General features: G+C 46.0%; 4 protein-coding genes across 9 annotated transcripts in view; 2 read left to right on the forward strand and 2 right to left on the reverse strand.

The window, feature by feature from the left end:
* aasdh (aminoadipate-semialdehyde dehydrogenase) lies at window positions 1-7,486 on the reverse strand. Of its 3 annotated transcripts, XM_023999333.2 has the most exons (14): window positions 6,037-7,486; window positions 4,983-5,059; window positions 4,583-4,703; window positions 4,189-4,457; window positions 3,863-4,055; window positions 3,535-3,776; window positions 3,101-3,380; window positions 2,716-2,992; window positions 2,482-2,600; window positions 1,500-2,379; window positions 1,047-1,210; window positions 842-967; window positions 577-708; window positions 1-446 (listed from the first exon to the last, which is right to left on the reverse strand). In XM_023999333.2, exons 3-14 carry the CDS (start codon window positions 4,631-4,633, stop codon window positions 54-56), a joined length of 3,126 nt encoding a protein of 1,041 aa, XP_023855101.1. In that variant the 5' UTR covers window positions 4,634-4,703; window positions 4,983-5,059; window positions 6,037-7,486; the 3' UTR covers window positions 1-53. The 3 variants fall into 3 exon arrangements, with proteins under 3 accessions (XP_023855101.1, XP_023855100.1, XP_023855102.1); XM_023999332.2 differs by lacking the exon at window positions 6,037-7,486 and having other exon boundaries at window positions 4,983-5,421; XM_023999334.1 differs by lacking the exons at window positions 4,583-4,703; window positions 4,983-5,059; window positions 6,037-7,486 and having other exon boundaries at window positions 3,863-4,042; window positions 4,189-4,268.
* Window positions 1-20,005, forward strand: part of paics (phosphoribosylaminoimidazole carboxylase, phosphoribosylaminoimidazole succinocarboxamide synthetase) — a 36,407-nt gene that overhangs the window by 12,359 nt on the left and 4,043 nt on the right. The window contains exons 1-7 of one of the 4 annotated variants that reach the window (XM_023999335.2): window positions 15,168-15,597; window positions 16,095-16,595; window positions 16,686-16,739; window positions 16,835-17,410; window positions 17,670-17,741; window positions 18,390-18,541; window positions 19,841-19,877. In XM_023999335.2, the coding sequence (XP_023855103.1) occupies window positions 15,183-15,597; window positions 16,095-16,595; window positions 16,686-16,739; window positions 16,835-17,410; window positions 17,670-17,741; window positions 18,390-18,541; window positions 19,841-19,877 (1,807 nt within the window). In that variant the 5' untranslated portion in view covers window positions 15,168-15,182. Of the gene's footprint in view, window positions 1-15,167; window positions 15,598-16,094; window positions 16,596-16,685; window positions 16,740-16,834; window positions 17,411-17,669; window positions 17,742-18,265; window positions 18,312-18,389; window positions 18,542-19,653; window positions 19,752-19,840; window positions 19,878-20,005 lie in introns of those variants that run through there. The other 3 variants (XM_023999336.2, XM_023999337.2, XM_070446196.1) reach the window with 3 other exon arrangements.
* Window positions 5,403-10,859, forward strand: si:dkeyp-117h8.4 (uncharacterized). The gene is made up of 10 exons (XM_023999338.2): window positions 5,403-5,793; window positions 7,076-7,133; window positions 7,318-7,376; window positions 7,498-7,531; window positions 7,623-7,669; window positions 8,198-8,324; window positions 8,461-10,184; window positions 10,279-10,315; window positions 10,411-10,456; window positions 10,552-10,859. Exons 1-10 carry the CDS (start codon window positions 5,716-5,718, stop codon window positions 10,580-10,582), a joined length of 2,241 nt encoding a protein of 746 aa, XP_023855106.1. The 5' UTR covers window positions 5,403-5,715; the 3' UTR covers window positions 10,583-10,859.
* On the reverse strand, window positions 10,842-19,594 carry ppat (phosphoribosyl pyrophosphate amidotransferase). The gene is made up of 11 exons (XM_023999339.2): window positions 18,990-19,594; window positions 14,696-14,762; window positions 14,116-14,322; window positions 13,920-14,032; window positions 13,675-13,820; window positions 13,114-13,186; window positions 12,866-13,017; window positions 12,410-12,537; window positions 11,998-12,219; window positions 11,722-11,842; window positions 10,842-11,591 (listed from the first exon to the last, which is right to left on the reverse strand). The coding sequence occupies exons 1-11, from the start codon at window positions 19,118-19,120 to the stop codon at window positions 11,422-11,424; spliced, it is 1,530 nt and encodes a 509-aa protein (XP_023855107.1). The 5' UTR covers window positions 19,121-19,594; the 3' UTR covers window positions 10,842-11,421.

Here is a 20,005-nt window from a genome sequence, read left to right on the forward strand (position 1 = left end):
TGTTATTATTTTTATTATAAGAGGGTACAAAAACACYATATCATCTCAGGAATCTATTTGAGCTCCCCTGTCGGTGCCACACAATACACAAAGTCATTGCGACATCCCACCACCAGGGAGCGCTCCCACACCACAGGAGAGGAGAACAGCTCCCCGAGCAGAGAGAGAGATGCTCTCAAGGTCCCATCCTCTCCATCCAGAACGCACAGGGTCCCGTCTGTGGAGGCCAGGCCTACCAATGTACCCTCCTTACCCCAGGATGACCCCTCAAACACACAGGGGCTGGAGTACACCCTGCTGGGGGTCTGATAGCGCCACACCAATGAGCCGTCAGTACAGTTCAGACAGTACACACACCCGTCATGTGACCCACACACAACCCTCTGCTTGTCTGGTGTGATGCAGGGGGATGAGAAGACCGGTCCATTGGTTACATACTGCCAGACCTGCGAAAACACAAAGCATTAACACAAATGAAACACTTCAGTGAGAAATATGGTCAATTGTTACTTGGTGAAAATGAATATGATAAAGACACTAAACGGCCATTATCTTAGTGCCAGTTTTTCCTCTCACCATTTCCCCTGTGTGGCTGAAGCAGCAGATGTTTCCATCCACAGAYCCGATGATGATGTGACCTGAGGAGCAACTTGGTGAGGAGAAGAATGGAGTCTTCCTGGAATATGTCCACAGGACAGCACCAGTGTCCTAACAGAAGAACATTGAGTCAGTCGGTTGTCTTCACTCAAACAGTGCTAGTGCTTCTGAGCCATGTCAGTTAACAAGTGCGGGTATTACTACTAAGTGTGATTTGTGCAGGCAAGGAAGCATGGACACTCACAGGATTGAGACAGAGGAGGTGTCCTCCGAGGGTGGCTACATACAGCTGCCTGAGAGAGGGGTGGAGACAGGGTGAAGAGAACACCGCCCCACACCCACAGTGGTGCTTCCAAACACACTGCTGAACCTAGAATACACACAAAAACACATAACTATTGAGCATGTGATGCAAGATTTGCACTAGAAAGGTATGCACATACACACACCTGTGGGTCGAGGGCATAGACGTGGCCATCATGCGACCCCACCATCACTAGGCCTGTGAGAGGGTCCACAGTAGGAGAGCTCTTCACTGCGTCTCCAGTCTCAAACACCCACTGCGTCTCCCCAGACTCCACACAAAGGAAATACACACCACCATCATAGCACCCTGAGAACAAACACACAACATAGACCCTCAATATCTATTTATTTTTAACCTTTATTTAACTAGGCAAGTCAGTTAAGAACAAATTCTTATTTACAATGACGGCCTACCTGGGAACATGACAGAATGACAGATTTTTCCCTTGTCAGCTCGGGGATTCGATCCAGCAACCTTTTGGTTACTAGTCCAACGCTCTAACCACTAGGCTACCTGCCGCCCCCAAATATACACTGTAGAATAGACTAAACAATTTATCACAACCAAAAAACATATGCTTTATATGGATACTGACCAACCACGACGAGTCTTCCACATCGGGACACAGCAGAAGAGGACTCGATCCTGTCTCCTAAAACCCTTTCCCACAGCAGACCCCCGGTGGTCAGGTCCAGGGCCTGCATCCTGTGGGAATGGGAGCCAATGAACACTGTGGCCCTGGTGCCTCCTGAGGACCCGTCCGCTCCTCTCTGGACCAGCAGGACTGGCGAGGCATCTACACACCTCCCTGTGTCTGACTCCCAGCTCACCCTCAGCCCCAGACCACCAGCCTCTCTGAGGGGAGGGGTAACACTGCTAGCACTGGGATCATTGGTTTCCACAGCCTGGGAATGGTTGTGTTCTGTCCACTTATTGGATCCAAATGTCTGGGAGTGGTTGGATTCTGTACTCTCATTGGCTCCTTTTTCCTGTGTATTTCTCGTTCTTTTGATTGGTCCCTCTGAGTCTGAGTAGGAGTTTTCATTGGTCCTCAAAGAGTCTGATTGACCCATCTCTACAACCTCCCCTGCTCTCCTTACCACTGTACATCTTACAGCCTTCTTCAAAGAAGAAACTACAACTCCCAGAGGCCATTCTGCAGCTCTTGTAGAGTAGGGGTCTGTATGCTGTCTCTTGGGCAGTGCTGAGGAGACAGGGTCTGCTGGGCGTTTCATGGCTACAGGATGGGATGTCCGGCTGTGCTCAGATGGGAAAGTCAGTGTTGCTATGGCAACATGGCGCAGTATTTCTGAGAAGGATCCGTCCAGGATAACCTCCAGAAGCCCTGATGAGGTCACTCCTACGGCAGTGGTGATGTCATCACAGAGACGCAGGGCCTGCAGGGAGTCACCTCCACTAAACAGGAAGTTGGAGTCCTCCTGGATGGCTTCATCCTCTGTTAGACCTAAAGTCTCCTGACACACAAATATACAGGTACAAATATGTAAACTCTTGATGTAAAGGGGATACTGACTTGTATGTGACAATAATAAAACAACATAATGGCTTGTCTGTACCCTCCACAGAGACTGGAGTCTCTCTCTCAGTGTATCCATGTCCCCCAGTGCACTATGGGACTCTGAACCTGCTCTCTGTCTCTGGTAGATCTTCATAAGTTCACCCATAGACACCTTCCCTGAAGAAACACCATTTCAAAAATGAATGGTAAAACCCTGATAGAAAATGTTTTAGAATGCAGCATTTACAGTAGAGTCTAGCGATGCTCAGCCACAGAGGACAGTGTCACTCACCATGTGAGGATAGTGGTAGGGCCGGGACCAGGACTAGTGTGTCTGGAACACTGTGACTGGGTAGGAGCTGAGACAACCTGTGGAGGATGGCCTTCTGTAGGCCTCTAGTTGAGGGGGCAGTCTCTTCACGATGCTCTACCTGTTGCTCTACAGGGGAGGAGGTATGGGTTGCCTTCTGTTCTCCAGATGTAGAGCAGGCTACGACAAAGGCCACCAGCCGAGACCCCTCATACAGACCCASAGCACATGCCTCCACCTGGGGTAGACTCATTACAACCTGAAGGGGGATATGGAGGATTGAAAGATCAATGACTGGAGGTGGGGATAGCACAGGAAAATTGGTGATATGTGCCTGACATGACATGCTGTCTGAAATGGTACTGACTTGCTGTAAGGTGTCCAGATGCAGCCGCTGTCCATGGCGTTTGACCAGTCGGTCCCGCCTCCCGAGGAAGTAGAGATGTGTGTCTCTAATCTGCACCCAGTCTCCTGTAGACCGCATTGTACCAGGAGCAACAGTCACCTCGTCATCTAGAAGGCACACCCTGTCCATCCCACCTATAAACACCTGTCCTTCCCCCTGAGTGATGACGCAGCCATCCTCATCTCTTAGCTCCACGGTGGTCTCCATCAGAGGAGGACCCAGTGGCACAGAGGATTCAGTCCTGTGAAATATCCATCCCGGTAAACAACATTAGAGTCAAATCAGTTATATGTCCAGGGTGCAGAGAATTGGATAAAAGGTTCATAAAATGAGGTGCTGGTTTAGGCAGCAGTTGGATGCCATAATCAAGGTTTTAGGGTTCAGTGGTCACTCACACGTCAGTAGACTGCAGGAGGCTCTCTGGTAAGTGGTAGCAGCAGGCCCAGCAGGAAACCTCAGTGATGCCGTAGATGTTGTAGATGTGAGTGCAGTTCCCCTGCTGCCTCCAGCTACGGAGCAGGGCTAGGGAGGGACAGGCCTCGCCCCCTAGGGCTAACACACGCAGACAAGAGCCAGCAGAGAGGACCTCTTCCTGTAGGACACGCCGTCCAAAACGCCCAAGCAGAGTGGGAGTCACCTGAGGGAGATACAAAATTAGCACATGCAACAACAAAAAGCAACAAAAGGCTTGATAAGTTACTCTCATCCCACTGTCATAGTTACCTGTAAGATAGTCGTCTTGTGTTTCTTAAACAGCACATCAGCCAGTCTGTTGGGCATTCTCTTAATCACAGTGGGGACGATGAGGAGACGTGCCCCTGATGACAACGCCAAAAATATCTCCACCACTGAAGGGTCAAAAGTCAGGGGCGAGGCCAGGAACACCACATCATCTGGTGTCATCTGAAACAGAGATCTGAAGAGATAAAGACAGAATACTGTTTAACAAACAACATTTAATGAAATTCTTAACCTTCAATACAACCAGTAATCTGGACATTGATATACAGGAATACATGCATTACACCAATCCAACCAAAGGGACATACCGGAGGTGCAGTATATTGGGCACTATACACTTGTGTGGTACCCTAACGGTCTTGGGAAGCCCTGTGGTTCCAGATGTGTGTAATATATATGCCAGTGCCCCCTGGCTGGCACTCTCTGGAACTGCAGCAGGAGTAAAAAGATCAGCATTCGGCTCCTCTTTACGGGCTGCAGTTGGTCTGTGCTGTATTAGTACGAGGGTTAGGTTGTGAGCAGACCACACTGCACACACCTCTATAGACATGAGGTTGGAAAATGCCACCTGGAATTGCTAGGGAAAGAGAGAGAAAGATAGAGTCAAATAGTCAGAAGGTGAAACCTGTCAGCAAGTAATCATTTTAAGCCACAGTTATAATATAAATCACTCTCATAATGCTCTGTGAAGTCCACTCTTACCTGCAACAGGTCACTCTGTAGAACACAGTACTTCAGCCCACACTGCTTCATGACACGGGCAGACAAGAGTGCTGGGGCATCTGGGTCCAGTGGTACATACGCAGCAGGTAACTGGAGGATGCTGACAGACAGAGGATCCCCTTGAGAGCTGTGTTTACAGTAGTCCAAGCCTAGAACTCTTACAGTAGACTTGGGTAATACTAATCTATGGTATGCAACAGCTGATCAAATGGATCAACCCCACATTGAGAGACATTAGCTATCTGCACACCATTAAAAAGAGAGCAGTGAATAATATCTTGCCATAGAGATGGATCTAATTTGGGCTAATTGGATGGTGCTGTTCCAGATCATCTATTGTAAAATAGACAATTGCTTTGATTTCTAATAATAAACTTACCCCAGAATCCACACAGGAAGGTTGATATCTGGCTGACAATATAATGCAATTGCTCTTGTATTTTGCACACACTGTATCTGTAGAAAAAGTGTTAATTCATTTCCAAGAGCAACAAGTTCGTGGTAATAAAGCAACATAGGACCTCCTTCTGTTATTCCCTTGTCAAATGTGACAGCTATTTTGCCACTATGCAAAGAGGCAGCTGCGAGCACCATGTCTTGTAGTGTTTTCGTTGCCATCTCCGGGTGAATACGGAAAATCTAAAGTATGGCTATTCACTATAAAATTCATGTTACATAGCTACTTTACAGAAATACTGATTTTGTTGTTGGCTGGTCGATGTTTGTCGCATGAAGATGACATCACACCATGTAGAAAAGAACGTGTTTCAAATATCCAATCATATTTCAGTATTTTGTTGCGGGAAATTTTTAAATATTTTCGTGACTAGATGGAGTACAGCTACGACCGGAAGAGAATTTTTGCATCAGGTTAGGAGAGCAATTTTGCTAACCCTAAAACCTAAACATTTTCATAACCTTAACCTGTCTCCTAACCTACCACATGAATTATCCTAACGTGCTGTTTAAATTATTCTAACCTGCTACAGAAAAACTACTTCCGGTCGAAGCTGTATTCCGCTAGTCAGAGCCCTTGACCCGGAGAGAAGCAAACAAATGAGGGGAATAKAAAGTTTTTCGTTTTATTGTTTTGATCGATAAAGACTGACAACATGGACGACTTCGTCAAAAATAAATTTCAGAACAATGTCAAGATTTACACTGATAATCTGGAGAGAATCGTTCAGAAGGTAGGTGGAAATGGACTGGTAGCTAGTTAACGTTAGGGAACGTTAGTTTAGCTAACGTTGGCTAACTTGTAACTGCCGTGAGCCCGTAACCGTAACTGTAACTAGAAGTTTGCTTATTTTGTAGATCGTATTCTTCTGACGATTTTGTAATCATAGTTAGAAAAGACACCCTCTTTTGGTGTTAGCCAACTAACTAGTAGTAGCAGAGCAGATGCAGTTTTCAAACCGTATATAGCGACTCACTTTGGTAGTAGCTAGTCTTTCTCGCCAACATCCCCCTTATGGCCACGGGACGAAATGCTCCAACAATGCACACCCCTCATCAATGGCACTCAGGACTACTAGGCATGTACCACATCAAATTGTATTTGTCACATGCTCCGAATACAACAGGTTTAGACCTTAGTGAAATGTTTACTTACAAGCCCTTAATAACCAACAATGCATTTTTAAGAAATAAAAGTTAAGAAATAAGTGTTAAGTAAAACAAATAATTAAAGAGCAGCAGTAAAATAACATAACGAGGCACAGGTTAGTCGAGGTAATATGTACATGTAGGTAGAGTTACAGTGACTATGCATAGATAATGAACAGAGTAGCAGCAGTGTAAAAGAGGCGAGGGACAATGCAAATAGTCTGGGTAGCCATTTGATTAGCTGTTCAGGCTTGGGGGTAGAAGCTTTTGGACCTAGACTTGGCGGTACCAGAGAGAACAGTCTATGGGTGGGGTGGCTGGAGTCTTTGACAATTTTTAGGGCCTTCCTCGGGCACGCCTGGTATAGAGATCCTGGATGACAGGAAGCTTGGCCCCAGTGATGTACTGGACCGTACGCACTACCCTCTGTAGTGCCTTGCGGTCGGAGGCCAAGCCGTTGCCATACCAGGCAGTGATGCCCTCTGGTGCAGCTGTAGAGCCTTTTAAGGATCTGAGGACCCATTCCAAATCTTTTCAGTCTCCTGAGGGGGAATAGGCTTTGTCGTGCCCTCTTCACGACTGTCTTGGTGTGTTTAGACCAGGATAGTTTGTTGGTGATGTGGACACCAAGGATCTTGAAGCTCTCAACCTGCTCCACTACAGCCCCGTCGATGAGAATGGGGGCGTGCTTGGTCCTCCTTTTCCTGTAGTCCTTCGTCTTGATCACATTGAGGGAGAGGTTGTTATCCTGGCACCACACGGCCAGGTCTCTGACCTCCTCCCGAAAGGCTGTCTCATCGTTATCTGTGAAAAGAGATGAGATGAAACATCCAAATGTGCCTGTATTTACTCTTTCTGACTCAACAGTATTCAAAGCTGCATGACGATGGGACTGAGGTGAACCTGGAGGACATAACTCCCAAAGGTAAACAAAAGTCAGTTTATGGTTGCACTGTGGACCTTCAGTGCTTGAAGAATAATTGTTTAGTCTTGTCAACAACAAGTAGCCAGCTTTATGTTGATGGGTAAACCATCTGGACTCAAAATAATTGGTTCCATGCCTTGATGTTTTCTTGTTTTTTCATGTATCCTGTCATTGGATGGAGAAGATGTGAGCTGTTGCATGTTCAAGTCAGAGTTGGAGCTGTTAAAGCTGGATTTGTCAAAGGTTTGTAAATTCTGTGGCTAATTATTTTAGATCCACTTTGTACATTTTCTGTTTATGTTGACTTTACATTTTTCTGAGGAATCTTTTTCTGGATCACACCTCTTATCCACCTTCTCTTCAGAGTGATGCTGGCCTGGCAGAGCTGTCACTAGGAGGTAGGGAACTACAACATGTTGTTTCTCTGTGAGATGTGCACTTGGTTCAATTGATCTAAATCTATATTCAAGTTATATTTTGTTATTTCAGATATTTCTGAAATACACAGGCCACATGACACCACTGGAGACTTCAAGGTAAATTACTTTTACTTAATTGAAGTTCTTCCAATCTACGGAGTAATGACCTACACACACAGAAAACTGATTGTGGGCAGAACAGATCTGTCTGGAGACTAGTCCAACCAGATGTTAACAGTTCATTTACATTTWAGTCATTTAGCAGACGCTCTTATCCAGAGCGACTTCACATTACTATAGCATAAAGTTGTTGGTCGCGTACACCATTTAGCAGATGTTATAGCGAGTGCCACAAAATGCTTATGTTACTAGCTCCTAACAATGTAGTAAAAGGTCAACAAGTATGCGAATAATCAATACATATAAAATCTTAATGTCCGAATGAATCCAATTAACCCACATGGCACCGTAACAGTAATCCAGATATGTCAAGAATCCAGTATATAAATATATAAGCGGTGTAACTAAAATGCAATGTTATAGTAGTAGAAATAATAGTAGCTTTGTCAAGAATAGGATTTAAATACACATAACAAAACCCCATGGAAAAATAAATCTTACTGTACTTCTCATGTTTTCCAACAGATGGACATCTCATACCACCAGGATGATGCCAACAATGATTGTGTCGATGAGGGTGCTGTAGACACGAGTGCTGTCACTGCCCCCAGTAATGATTCTGTTATGCAGCAGGCTGCCGAGAACAGCCACTGTAAGTTAATTATTTCAACATAAACCCTAGTGACTTATGAATTTAACATTTTAAAGTAAACATGAAATACAACTGCAGCACTATTTTGTTTTTGAAATTTCTGATGAATAAATTGGATTTATATTGCCTCCAACAGGGGTGGATGATTCCAAGGTGAATGAGACTAGAAGTAACCTGTGGGGGGCGCCAGAGGAGCAGGATGGGGAGCTGGAGCGCTCTCTGAGCAGTCAACGTAGCACTCTACAGGAGCTGTATCCCAGCATGCTCAGTCAGATAGGAGAGGCCTGGAGGCGCCAACATATGTCCGACGCGGCTGTAGGGGTGCTAAGGAGGTACCACAGACTCAGGTGGTCGTCTAACAGAAACCTCAATAACCGCACCTTCAACAGCACCCTGAGACCAGCTCACAGAAAGCCTGACCTCAACAATAGCCAATCCATCCTCCTAACATCTCAGAACACCACACTGAATGTGAGTAACCCCAAGAGTCCAAAGTCTAACCTCAAAAGGACAAACGGCACCCATCCTCCTCCACAGACCAAGGTCAACCTCCAGAAGTGGCCAGCAGAGAGGCAGTCACCCAGGAAGCGGACAGATTCAGGAAACAGACAACCATCTCGCCCTTTTCCACTGATGGACTTCTCCTCTTGTCCTTCCTCTCCAGGCTCCAGTCCTGCCGCCTCTGCTCCCTCCTCCCCTCCCTCTGCAGCCTCCTCCCCTCCCTCTGCTCCCTCCTCCCCAGCCTCCTCCACTCCCTCTGCAGACTCCTCCCTACAGGATAGCCCTGAGCTAGATGAGGCACCCCTAAACCAAACCTTCACGGTGTCCATGTCCTCTGCCCCACTCACCAGGGTTAGGTATACTACCCTTGTCTTTAGTCCTGACAGATCTGAAGGCCCTTCCACAGCAGGAGGGTTGAGCAGCCCATCTCTGAGGTGTGCCCCCCCCACAGTCCCCAGTCAGAGGATTTGCACAGCAGTACGCCCTGTGGTCAGTATGGGCATGTCTTCAGACACAGAGAGGTCTGTCTACCGCTCCTCATCAGCACAGAGTCCCTACAGAGCCAGACTGCTGAGCTGGGAAGGCCAGCGTGCATCTCCTAACACTGACCATAGAAGCCTCAAATCAGGCGTTGCTGGATATCATCAGAGAAACATGGTGACGGTGGAACCCAGATCTTCCCCTGCGTTTTCCCCCTCTTTTCAGAGGCCTCTGATGTCACCCAGGAAGCTCCTCCACCTGGACGCCTGCAGTACCTCCCAACTGAAAGTCCACTCATCTCGATTCCCCCATCAGGAGTCTACTGCTAGGGCAGCTCAGCCAAAGCTCCAGCGACACTATTCCCTGGATTCATTCTCCCCATCCATCAGTCTAAGGAACTCCACTAAGCAGATCGATAAGGACTTCCAGAAGCTCTACCACAAGCTTGTCTGTCAGGGCAAACCGGTCCCCTCCTGTCGCATGTGTGAGAGGAGAGCAGAGACCACCAGAGGCCCCTCCTCCTCTGCTCTGGCTGCCCTGGCCCTGTCTCCTCACCACTCTGTCATGAGGAAGCGTCGCAGGGAGCTGGTCCAGGAACATTCCCCAGAGTCCAAACGCTTCAGAGACAACTCCTGCCTGTACTCACCAGGATCTCTCCGCCAGATAGAAATGATCAGGTGCCAGAATCGCTCAGACAGCCATTTGTCCTCCACCCAGAGGTACATCTCCTGTGACTCCCACACCTGGAGCCCCCATAGGGCCAGCCTGTTTCAGATCCGCCACAGCCCCCATCACCAACACCACTCATCAGACGCAGCAGTCAGGAAAGCTGCAGGCTCCTGGTCTGGCCTGCATGTTGATCAGCCCTCTCCTGCTTGTGTAAGGGTCTTTCCACAGAGACAATGTACATACAGAACACCAGTATTTTGTTTCCTTATATTTTGTAACATTGCTGTCCTGTCTCCTGTTTTAGAGAGCGAAATACAACAGATTTGTTGGGATTCATCAAGGTTTGTTTGCTTTGTTTCTCAGGGAAAATAAAATAGTCTGAACTTTGACCACTGCAATGAATGTATTCAGTTCTGATGAGACTTTCTCCCCCCAGGAAAGTCACCTGTCAAGGCAGAGTGCCAATGTGGCTGTTCTCCAAGGTAACCATGACCGTATTCAGTCTGTTTTGTGTTGTCGTTAATCTTTCATAGAAGATGCATTTTGTTTCTCATGTTAACCAGCCTTCTTTCCCCAGTTTCTCTCGAAGACGGCTTCTGTATAAATGATGTCAACCCACAGAAAGGCCTGCACCTCTACCTTTGGTTGATATGCCTGACTTAAATATCTGTTGCTGTTTTATATCAGCTTTTAAACAGTTCTGATGTTCCAATTATTAACTCATGTTACAATGAACAGTGTTCCCACAAGGTCTTTTTTTAATTTTTAAATGGGCAAGTAATTTTTTTTATGCACCCATAGGATAACAATAGCTGGTTTTTTGAATGGATATATGCATAAAATACATACTAAATGACTTTAATAAAATAAGTGTTTGAAAACCTTTTGGCTGTATGCATTTATTTTCACATATCACAATAGGGAAAATCTAATTATGATCAACATAGAAAATAATCTGAAATGTACTTTACAGGAATAGTGATTAGTCTAAATAAGGGAGACAAAGGATTCAACTACTTTAAACAGGTCTGCATATGTATTTTCCTATTTAAAGATTTTTGGCTATATGAAATGAAGGCACGTTGTTTCCACTAAACATTTTGTTTAAAGTCTTGTGCGTCTTACAGCTGATAAGGCAACTTGTAACATCTCTCCAATGAGAGGATAGAAATGAGGGGTTGGAACACAGCTGCTTTCACCTCACAAAATGTTGCTTTTCAGTAACAATGGAATGTAATCTTACGTGGAATGAAAAGGAAGGGTTCAAATGTAATACATTGACATGCWGACGGTTGTGTTGCCAGAATGGCAGCATTAATGCCCCCAAATGATTCAGGACTAAGTACAATAAACAGCAGTAGTGTGATCAAGAGAACGGTTTGGTTGTGGTCATCTATGGCACTGCTGTAGCACCGCCAGCTTCAGCTGGGAGGGTTGTGGTCAACAGTCACCACTCCAGTTCCACAGGGTATTTTCCTGTGAGGCAGGCGGTGCAGTGGCCCACTCTCCTGCTGGCATTGGTGTTGATCCTATCATCCTTCCCCTGGAGGGAGGGGATTCCTCCCTGCACCGCTGATAACAGGCCCTCAACCGACAGATACCTCACACTGGTTGCACCTACAGAAGACATCACAGTTTGCCACACACAGCTGGTGTTAGCCAACCATGTCTCAAGTCACAGATCAAAATGTGAATCTAGAGGGGACTACTCTCAAAAACATGAACTTTGTAGCGTTCCAAATCTCACCAATGTAGCCAGCAATGTCCTCAAATTCAGGCCTGTTAGCAATCAGCTCCTCTTTTGTGGGGATGTTGATGCCCATGTAGCATGGGAACCTGATGGGCGGTGAGGCAACACGGATGTGAACCTATAGGAGGGAGGTAAGCAACCAAAATGAATGGTCATTACAGACAACGCGAGACCAGACGTAGTATAGTACTCAACCATTATAACGAGGAGAGATTACTTGCAGTATAATTGATATAAAGAGGGCTGATAATGATCCAACTCTGGGCCACTCACCTCTYTGGCTCCTGCTTCCTTTAAGAGCTTTATTATGGGGGCGATGGTGTTGCCCCTGACGATGGAGTCATCAACGAGCACCACTCGCTTGCCTGTAAAGTTGTCTGTCAGTGCCCCAAACTTCTTGGCCACCCCCAACTGCCTGAGGCGTGTGTTTGGTTGAATAAACGTTCTCCCAACATAGCGATTCTTACACAGAACCTCCACGTACGGCAGTCCCGACTGCAGAAATGGAACAGAATAGTACAGACTGAAGCCCAAGAGGAGCACATGCATACATGCCCAGCATGAAATAATATGAAAGAATAGTCAAGACATGCAACTTATCAAAACGTCCTATAGGCGACTACATTACAAAAATTGTCATGGAAAACAGAAGATCTGATCAGTGTGTTTTACCATGCTGCCTCACCTGTTGTGCATATCCCAGTGCAGCCGGTGTAGCAGACTCGGGCACAGTGCTGACCACGTCTGCCTCTGTAGGGGCCTCAACGGCCAGCTGACGCCCACAGCGCTGCCTCACCGTGTACACCATCTGACCTGAAACACCAGGAGGAAACAATAGGTGCTCTGGCATCAGGTCAAAGGCAGGTAGCCTAGTGGTTAGTGCGTTGGGCCAGTAACCAAAAGGTTGCTGGATCAAATCCGCGAGCTGACAAGGTGAAAATCTGTCCTTCTGCCCCTGAACAAGGCAGTTAACCCATTGTTCCCCGGTAGGCCGTCATTGTAAACAATATTTTTTTTAACTGATTTGCCTAGTTAAATAAGTTGTGCCGTAATCTCCCAGTCGAACTATTCACCACTCTCACCGACTAAGTACTAATCAGTTTTAGTGTTATTAGCTAGGCCAACTTCTAAATATGCCTACCTTCAAATATGGAATCTGGTCTGGCAAAGTAAACATATTCAAAGATGCAGAATGCAGGGAGGTCTCCCTCGGGGCGAGGGACGATGCTTAGGGACTTCACACCGTGTTTGGAGATCTGGACTATCTCTCCAGGCATCACCTCTCTGTAGTACCTGAGGACCAGACCGAGCAGAAAGAGGCTTGTGAGCCACAGGACCACACATTGCCATGGCAATAAGAGAACGGTAACCATGGTGATGAGAGCTCACTTGGCACCGATGGACTGGAAGCTGCAGGACTCTGATGACACCACCCAGCCCTCTGTCTCCCCCTCGCCAGCACCTTACGGAGGACAGATAATGGCCTGTCAATCATCCATCCTCTTCCACCTCTTTATACAGTTGTGGTCAAATATATTGGCAGTGGCACCCTTGCACAATTCACTATTTCTTCTAAGTAGACATTTTAAAATAAAAATGGTGTTCAGACACGTATTTGTTTGATTTACTACTGCACAGGACCAAGAAAGAAAAATTCTATACTGAAATTTAGATTGTTCACTTTCAGTCAAAATGGCCTGGACTAAATTATTCAAAATTCAAATTAATTTGGTTGGAGCAAGTGATTCTCATTCATGTGTAATTTACCGTACCTGCCATTCAACCAGTTTTGAAAAGAGAAAACAGAACACTCTGCTCCATTGCAAAGTGCAAGGGTGCCAATATATCCGATTATAGATTAGTAACCCTGCTCATAGATTAGTTCATCAAAAATGCACAAATCAAAAGATCCAAAAATACCATGCAGCGCTAAGGGAGGACCAAAAATACCTGCAGTGTGGAGTTTAGAAATGGGGACGAGGCGCCCAATACTGAGGGGTCTGTTTCCATACGGGTCACGGATAGCATAGATCACATCTGTGTACATCACCAGCAGCGAGTAGGATGTCGGGGTCTCATGCATCAGGTTCTTTATCCTGCAATGGCGAGAATAAACAATCAATCAAGATGAAGAGTGTTACAGGAGGTTAAAGAGGAGATGGGGTATTATTGGAATAGAAGGTTCTAGAACCAACCTGGCCACCCAGTCAGGGGCATCCAGCTCCTCCATGGGTGGAGTCAGAGCCAGCAGCTGGGTGATGAGCTCACTGTCTGAGCTGGTGGACAGGCCCACGCCGTGACGCATCACCTGCCATACACAGTAATGTACATTTAAAACAAAAACACACAGCAGTCACACACAAGGTCGGTGGATATGACAGCACAACCTACCTTCTTACGCAGTGCGGCTGCATTGACCAGCTCCCCGTTGTGTGCCACAGCTATCTTGCCGTGCAGTGTGTCCACCACAAAGGGCTGGCAGTTCTGCAGCTCAGAGATGCCCGTGGTGGAGTAGCGTGTGTGGCCGATGCCCAGGTTACCATAGCGCAGCTTCAGAAGGTCCTCAGGTGGAAAGGCATTGTTCACTAACCCCATCCCCTGTGAAGGGAAGCGGCATACCAAATCAGAACAATAACACATGCAGACATCTTGGACACACATACTGAACATTGACTCCTAAGATCTTGTGCATTCATAAAAATAAATACAAATTGTAGCCAAAATGTGATTAGTAAAGCTTTAACGTGATGACATAACTGTTGTCTTATTTCTGTACAGCAGGTTCCCTCCCCGTCTGAGACTTTAGTTGACGTGTTAATGTGTTTTGGGGGAAAGGTGGTGGTATTGTGCTTAGTTTGAGGACACTGAAAGGATGTTGAGTAATCATCATTATCTGGAATGAGTGTGATTATAGCCATGTTTCTCGTTCATGTTTTCGTACTGAATGGTTCTGTTTGTCACACATTTTTACCTTGAGGGTGTTGTACGTTGGTGGGTTGACTCCATTACTTGTGACGATTCCAGCACTTTCCTGACCCCTAAATAAACAAAGACAAATAAATTGCTTGAATAACATTTAGGTTCTAGTCTTCAGACAATTTGCTTGATGCAACATGTTTGAGGCTAGCTTTCTGTATGTATACTGTCTTAGGGCAGACTTAACCGGTTTGGTAAAGGACAAGTGTTTTAGAACAGGGAAAATGATGGGCTATGTGTATCTGCAGTGGAGTTGCCTTATATGGAGTGGCCTTGCACTGCAGCCTCAGCCAATTTGCCAAGCTGCTTCTCGGATTACAGTCCATCCGTCCCTCCCCCACACCACACAGCTTAAGCCAGTAGTGAGGCTGCTTTGATTCGGTGGGCGTTCCTCTCGGCTTAACCGCCTGGTTGCCTTGGGAACCAGGCACCAGAGGAAGGGGGGCTGGGAGAGAAAGAAGCGTTTCCAGGTCAGCTCAAACATGGAGAAAGGAGCAGGGAGACAAAGAGGAGGTGAAGACGAGGAGATTCTAGAGGTGGAGGAGACAGGTGCAGCAGGGCAGTGGAGGGAAGCGGAGGTGCTGGCTCTTCTGTCAGTGTGGGGGGAGCTGGGAGCAGCTCAGCATTCAGGTGTATGCAGTAGAGCCACATTTGAATGCATCTCAGAGCAGCTGAGAGGGCTCAGCGTGCTGCGGGACTGGAGGGAGTGTCAAGCCCAGTGCAGGAGGCTGGGACTGCAAGCCAGGAAGGCTGAATCACCAGGCACATTCACCAACTACAATCAGGGGGCAACAGCCATGATGGACACCCAAATGACCCCAAGTGACTTGGTGGAAGAGGAGGAGGATCTGACCAGTGAGAAAGAGGCCCACTCTTCCTTAGTCACAATGCAGGAAGGTAACTCGGAGTTACAGGAACAGTGTGATATTGGGAGAGAAATATACAAGTGCTTACAAAATATTTGTATATGGAAACTTTGAAAGAATTACAGTATATAGCAATTGGCGTAGGTTATAGGAAGCAATGAAATAAAACGATCTGCGACATCCCAACACACTAACTGTGAGTGAAGGATTGTTAAGATAATGTCAGAAAAACAGTGGACCATAGACTATGCCTAATAAATGTAGTATCAAATCTTAAGTTGTTTAGTATATGCAGCAGTAGTCTAACTAGCAGTCTTTAAATGATCCCTCATTTAAATAAGAAGCCTCAGAGGCTGCTTTGTGACCAAGATGTTGACTCAGACACAACTGGAGTCACATACCAGTAGCCTAGAAAAAGGATTACACTGAATCTAAATAAACCTGAGTATTTGTAACAGACAATATCAAAAAAGTATCCCTTGATTCACATTCCTTTAAAAATGTAAGCGTATATGTGTGTTCTTTTAGGAGGCCCGTGTCAGATTCTTCATGGGGCTCTCCCCTACGCCCAATGCGTGGGCCCGGAGGGGGGCCGCCACTGGACAGATGAGGAGGTGCGGGCTCTGCTGTGCGTCTGGTCTGACCGCCACGTCCGGCAGCGTCTGAAAGGGACGCTACGCAACAAGGCCATCTTCCAGGAGATGGCCCGCCGCATGCAAAGAGGTTTCGGAGTGGTGCGCAACTGGAAACAATGTCGCACAAAATACAAGAACCTCAAGTATGAGTACAAGATGGCCAAGAGCGCCCAGGCCGCTGCAGGCAGCAGCGGCAGCGGCCCAGGAAGGTACATGAAATTCTTTGATGAGTTGGAGGCCATATTGCTGGACAGGGGATTTGATGGGAAGGATGGGGACCATGATATGCAGAGGAGAGGACCAGATGTTGACCAGGGAGCTGGGAGGCTGGAAACTCTTGGAGGCCAGACACAGTCTACAGCACCTGAAGGAGACCTGGTCATTGAGATTGATGGTGAGGTTTTAATGAATGATGATACTGAATGAGTACATTGCCTAGTCTTAGTTCTACTTTTTACAGTCCTGGAACAAATGTCTCTTTCAGATGACAATAGTGACGATTATGAGCTGGACACAGACCAAAATCAAAGGGAATTAGGTATGTGTAATCAAATAACCTACAGCAGAAATGCCTTCTGAAATTTAACAGCTATGCCCATTGCCCACTCACTATTCTGTCTCCCACCCTAATAGAGGCCCACATATCACCACTGGACCAGTCTAGCTCTGAGCAGTTCCACGTGGTAACGGTGTCCGACACAGGACGGAACTGGAGTGACCAGGAGGTGCGTGCACTGATCCAGGTGTGGTCTGAAGAGGGCGTGTGCAGGCAGCTGCAGAGCTCCACCAGAAAGAGGGACATCTTTGTGCAGATCTCCTGCCGGCTACTGCAGCAGGGGGTGGAGCGCGACTGGAAGCAGTGTCACACCAAATACAAGAACCTCAAGTACCTGTACCGCTCCTTACAGAGGGGAAGGGCTGACGGCACGGACCCACGCCACCTTATGAGGTTCTATGATGAGGTGGATGCCATTTTGACCAGGTCGGATAGTGGACCTGCCATGAGATATGAGGAACAAGCAGAGGCTGGTGCCATTTTGGCTGGGGCGGCCATGATGGGGTACGAGGATGGCAAAGATGCCATTTTCATGTCGTCAGATAGAGCAACTGCAAGAATGGGACATGAAGAGAGGACTCGTCCAGTTAACTCTTACACAGCTCAAAGCTATGAGGTTATCCCCAGGAATGAGGACAAACGAGCATACACAGGTAAAAAAGTGACTCAGATAGCAATTGTAGATAAACCTAGGGTCACTCCATATAATTTAGTGGTGACCATATAAAAGATAACAAACAAGCCATTACATGTTCAGACATTTCCCACATCTCTATTTTATAGCCAGATTAAAAATTTACCYCCATCAGCCCCAAAGCTGGTAGTCGGAGACAGTAGAACCTGGTGGAGGAAAAGAGGTTCTGATATTGTGCATTAACACTGATTTGTCATATGCCTATTGGTTCCTTACAGGCAATGCTGAGATGGATAAAAGAGAGGACCTGACAGCAAAAAGAGGGCTGAAGAGGAACGCATTGGATCAAGGTTAAATTGTACCTACTCCCTCAACAATTATGTTTCTCACATCACGAGAATGTCCTATCTAATTTTAAAATCCACACGTGACCAAAGGCTCAGTAACAGACTAACGATGGACAGTGTGACTGGGTGAGTCAGTCCAGTGACTTGCCAATGAGTCTCCTAATCAAATCATGAGAGGGTGGGTTGGTAAGGAGTCAGGAAACTGCTGAGAAAAGGCTAAAACATTGGCCTTTACAAAACTGCAATATGGCTTATGTGTATCCATTTGTTCAAAAAGTAGAACAGTGTTTCCAGTAAAATGAAGATTACAATCTGTCATCAAAATCGGAAGAGATCACATTCTTTTGTACACATTTTGAAATATTCACCGAACACATTAGCACAATCAATTTGAGAGGACCAAGGTCAAGAKTCTGCGCCAGATAGCTCTTTTGTACATCACGGCAGCCCCAACTCTGATATTTTTTTCCTCCACTAAATAGGTCAAAAGACCAATTAGTGGAAAAAAGATCAGAATTGGGCTGCCTGTGTGAACACAACCCATGTGTCACAGACTTCTACACTCAGTAAAAAGTGAGTAAAGGCATTTAACCCCCTCAACTCAATCACTGATGTACTGACCCTATTGATTCCTTTTTCTTTTTTTTTTAGATACACATAGACCTGTGAAAAGGCATGACACTGGGGGCAGCTGTGCTGAGAGTATTGACTTCCAGTACAAAGAGGAGGATCAATACATTCCTATTATAGAGATCAACTCAGTCTGTTCCATGGCAGCCTCTGACTCATTCCGAGAAAAACAGGTAGGCGTCAGAATGTGAAAAATGATGTTTTAACATCATTGTAACCAGTTGACTGTTGTATACAATAAGAGTCTGAAAGTTGTGGTACACAATGCCTTTAAGAAATATATTGAGTTGAGTCTCCATTGGATAAATGTATCAGCGCTAGTCTGGAATCCAAGGACGAGATGTCCATACTTTCACCGGAAACAAAAAGTAATACTTAAATGTCTAATTTAGCAAGAAGTGATCAAGAACGTTTGACGTCACATCATGTGTTGTTCTGAAAAATTGACCGCTCCCTCCAATGTATTTTCTCAGTGAAAGTTGCACAATGGGGTTGAGGGTTTGATAAAGCAAGTGTATAATCAATTATGGGAAAGATAGTCGTTATTTGTGATTAGCGGATGGCTATACAAAATAGTTGACGGCGCTATGTAAACGTGCTAGCTAGAAAACATCAACTCACCTGTGCTGTAGCGCTACAAGTCCTAAAGTTAACACTTTGGCAACTTCTAGTTGTGTTGGCCATTCCCCTGCTGCAACACAGCCAAACACGCCGCACTCTTCTCCGATGCCAGATTCTTCGAACTCGCTCATTCTTCAGACCCTGCGCGTCTCGAACTTGTATACTTCACACTCACAGCGTGCAATTCCACGCTTAAACACTGACCACGTGTTAAAAATAGAGCTAGCGGGAAAGTATGCTTCCTCTTGCTGGTTAGCGTCTACACACAGACGGGCTCAACCTAGTACAGGGCTACAAATGGGGATGCTTGCTTTGAAGCCTATTGAATTGACTCGCTAAATAGTAACGTTACTTCGAGTTGACAGCCCCTGACAAGACGGAATCATTCGTGGCAGATTGCGAAAATACTAGGCCTACAATTTACAAACGAAAAAATATATAGATTTTCAGACTGACTGATAATGATTTCCAATCATTCGCCCTGTCTTTTTGTGTAATAAAGGTGCAATGAGATGTATTTGAAAGTATTCAAGCGATACTAATAAAAAAACGACACTTGGCTTTTCAGACAAATAAACCAGTGTATCGCTGATATATGTAGTGATGAGTGGCATAACTTTTTTCGCCCCACGTGGTGAGACCTTCATTACTTTGATCTGGTCTAATACAACAAATCCCGCCCACCCAGTGAACCAGGCCATGCAAAACGAACTCGCTCAGTGCAGAGTCCTCTTTCTGTGCTGACTTTTCTACGAGTTGCAGGTGAAGTTGCGAAAATTCTAAATACGATATTTMGGGTGTACATTTCCCACACTTGATTTAAATCTATTTTTGCTTGCTTTACTTTTCAGGGTTGCAGATCGTCTTCCAACATGGCGTCTCCATCAGGTATGTTTTCGACTAAAGTACAACTTGTAGGCCTATTACTTATGTTTGTTCATTTGCAAAACGGCCCATCAATTAATTTGAAGATGGATAGATTGAAGTGATGATGCAATCATATGTCTACTGTAAAC

This window comes from Salvelinus sp. IW2-2015, linkage group LG13, assembly GCF_002910315.2.
Source record: "Salvelinus sp. IW2-2015 linkage group LG13, ASM291031v2, whole genome shotgun sequence".
In the NCBI taxonomy this organism is placed as follows: domain Eukaryota; kingdom Metazoa; phylum Chordata; class Actinopteri; order Salmoniformes; family Salmonidae; genus Salvelinus; species Salvelinus sp. IW2-2015.

Bases quoted from the DNA above. Each gene is read 5' to 3' on its own strand.
- si:dkeyp-117h8.4 (XM_023999338.2), top strand. From the start codon at position 5,716: ATGGACGACTTCGTCAAAAATAAATTTCAGAACAATGTCAAGATTTAC. The intron at 8,325-8,460 runs GTAAGTTAATTA...TGCCTCCAACAG, and splicing joins GGCTGCCGAGAACAGCCACT to GGGTGGATGATTCCAAGGTG. The intron at 10,457-10,551 runs GTAACCATGACC...TTCTTTCCCCAG, and splicing joins CAATGTGGCTGTTCTCCAAG to TTTCTCTCGAAGACGGCTTC.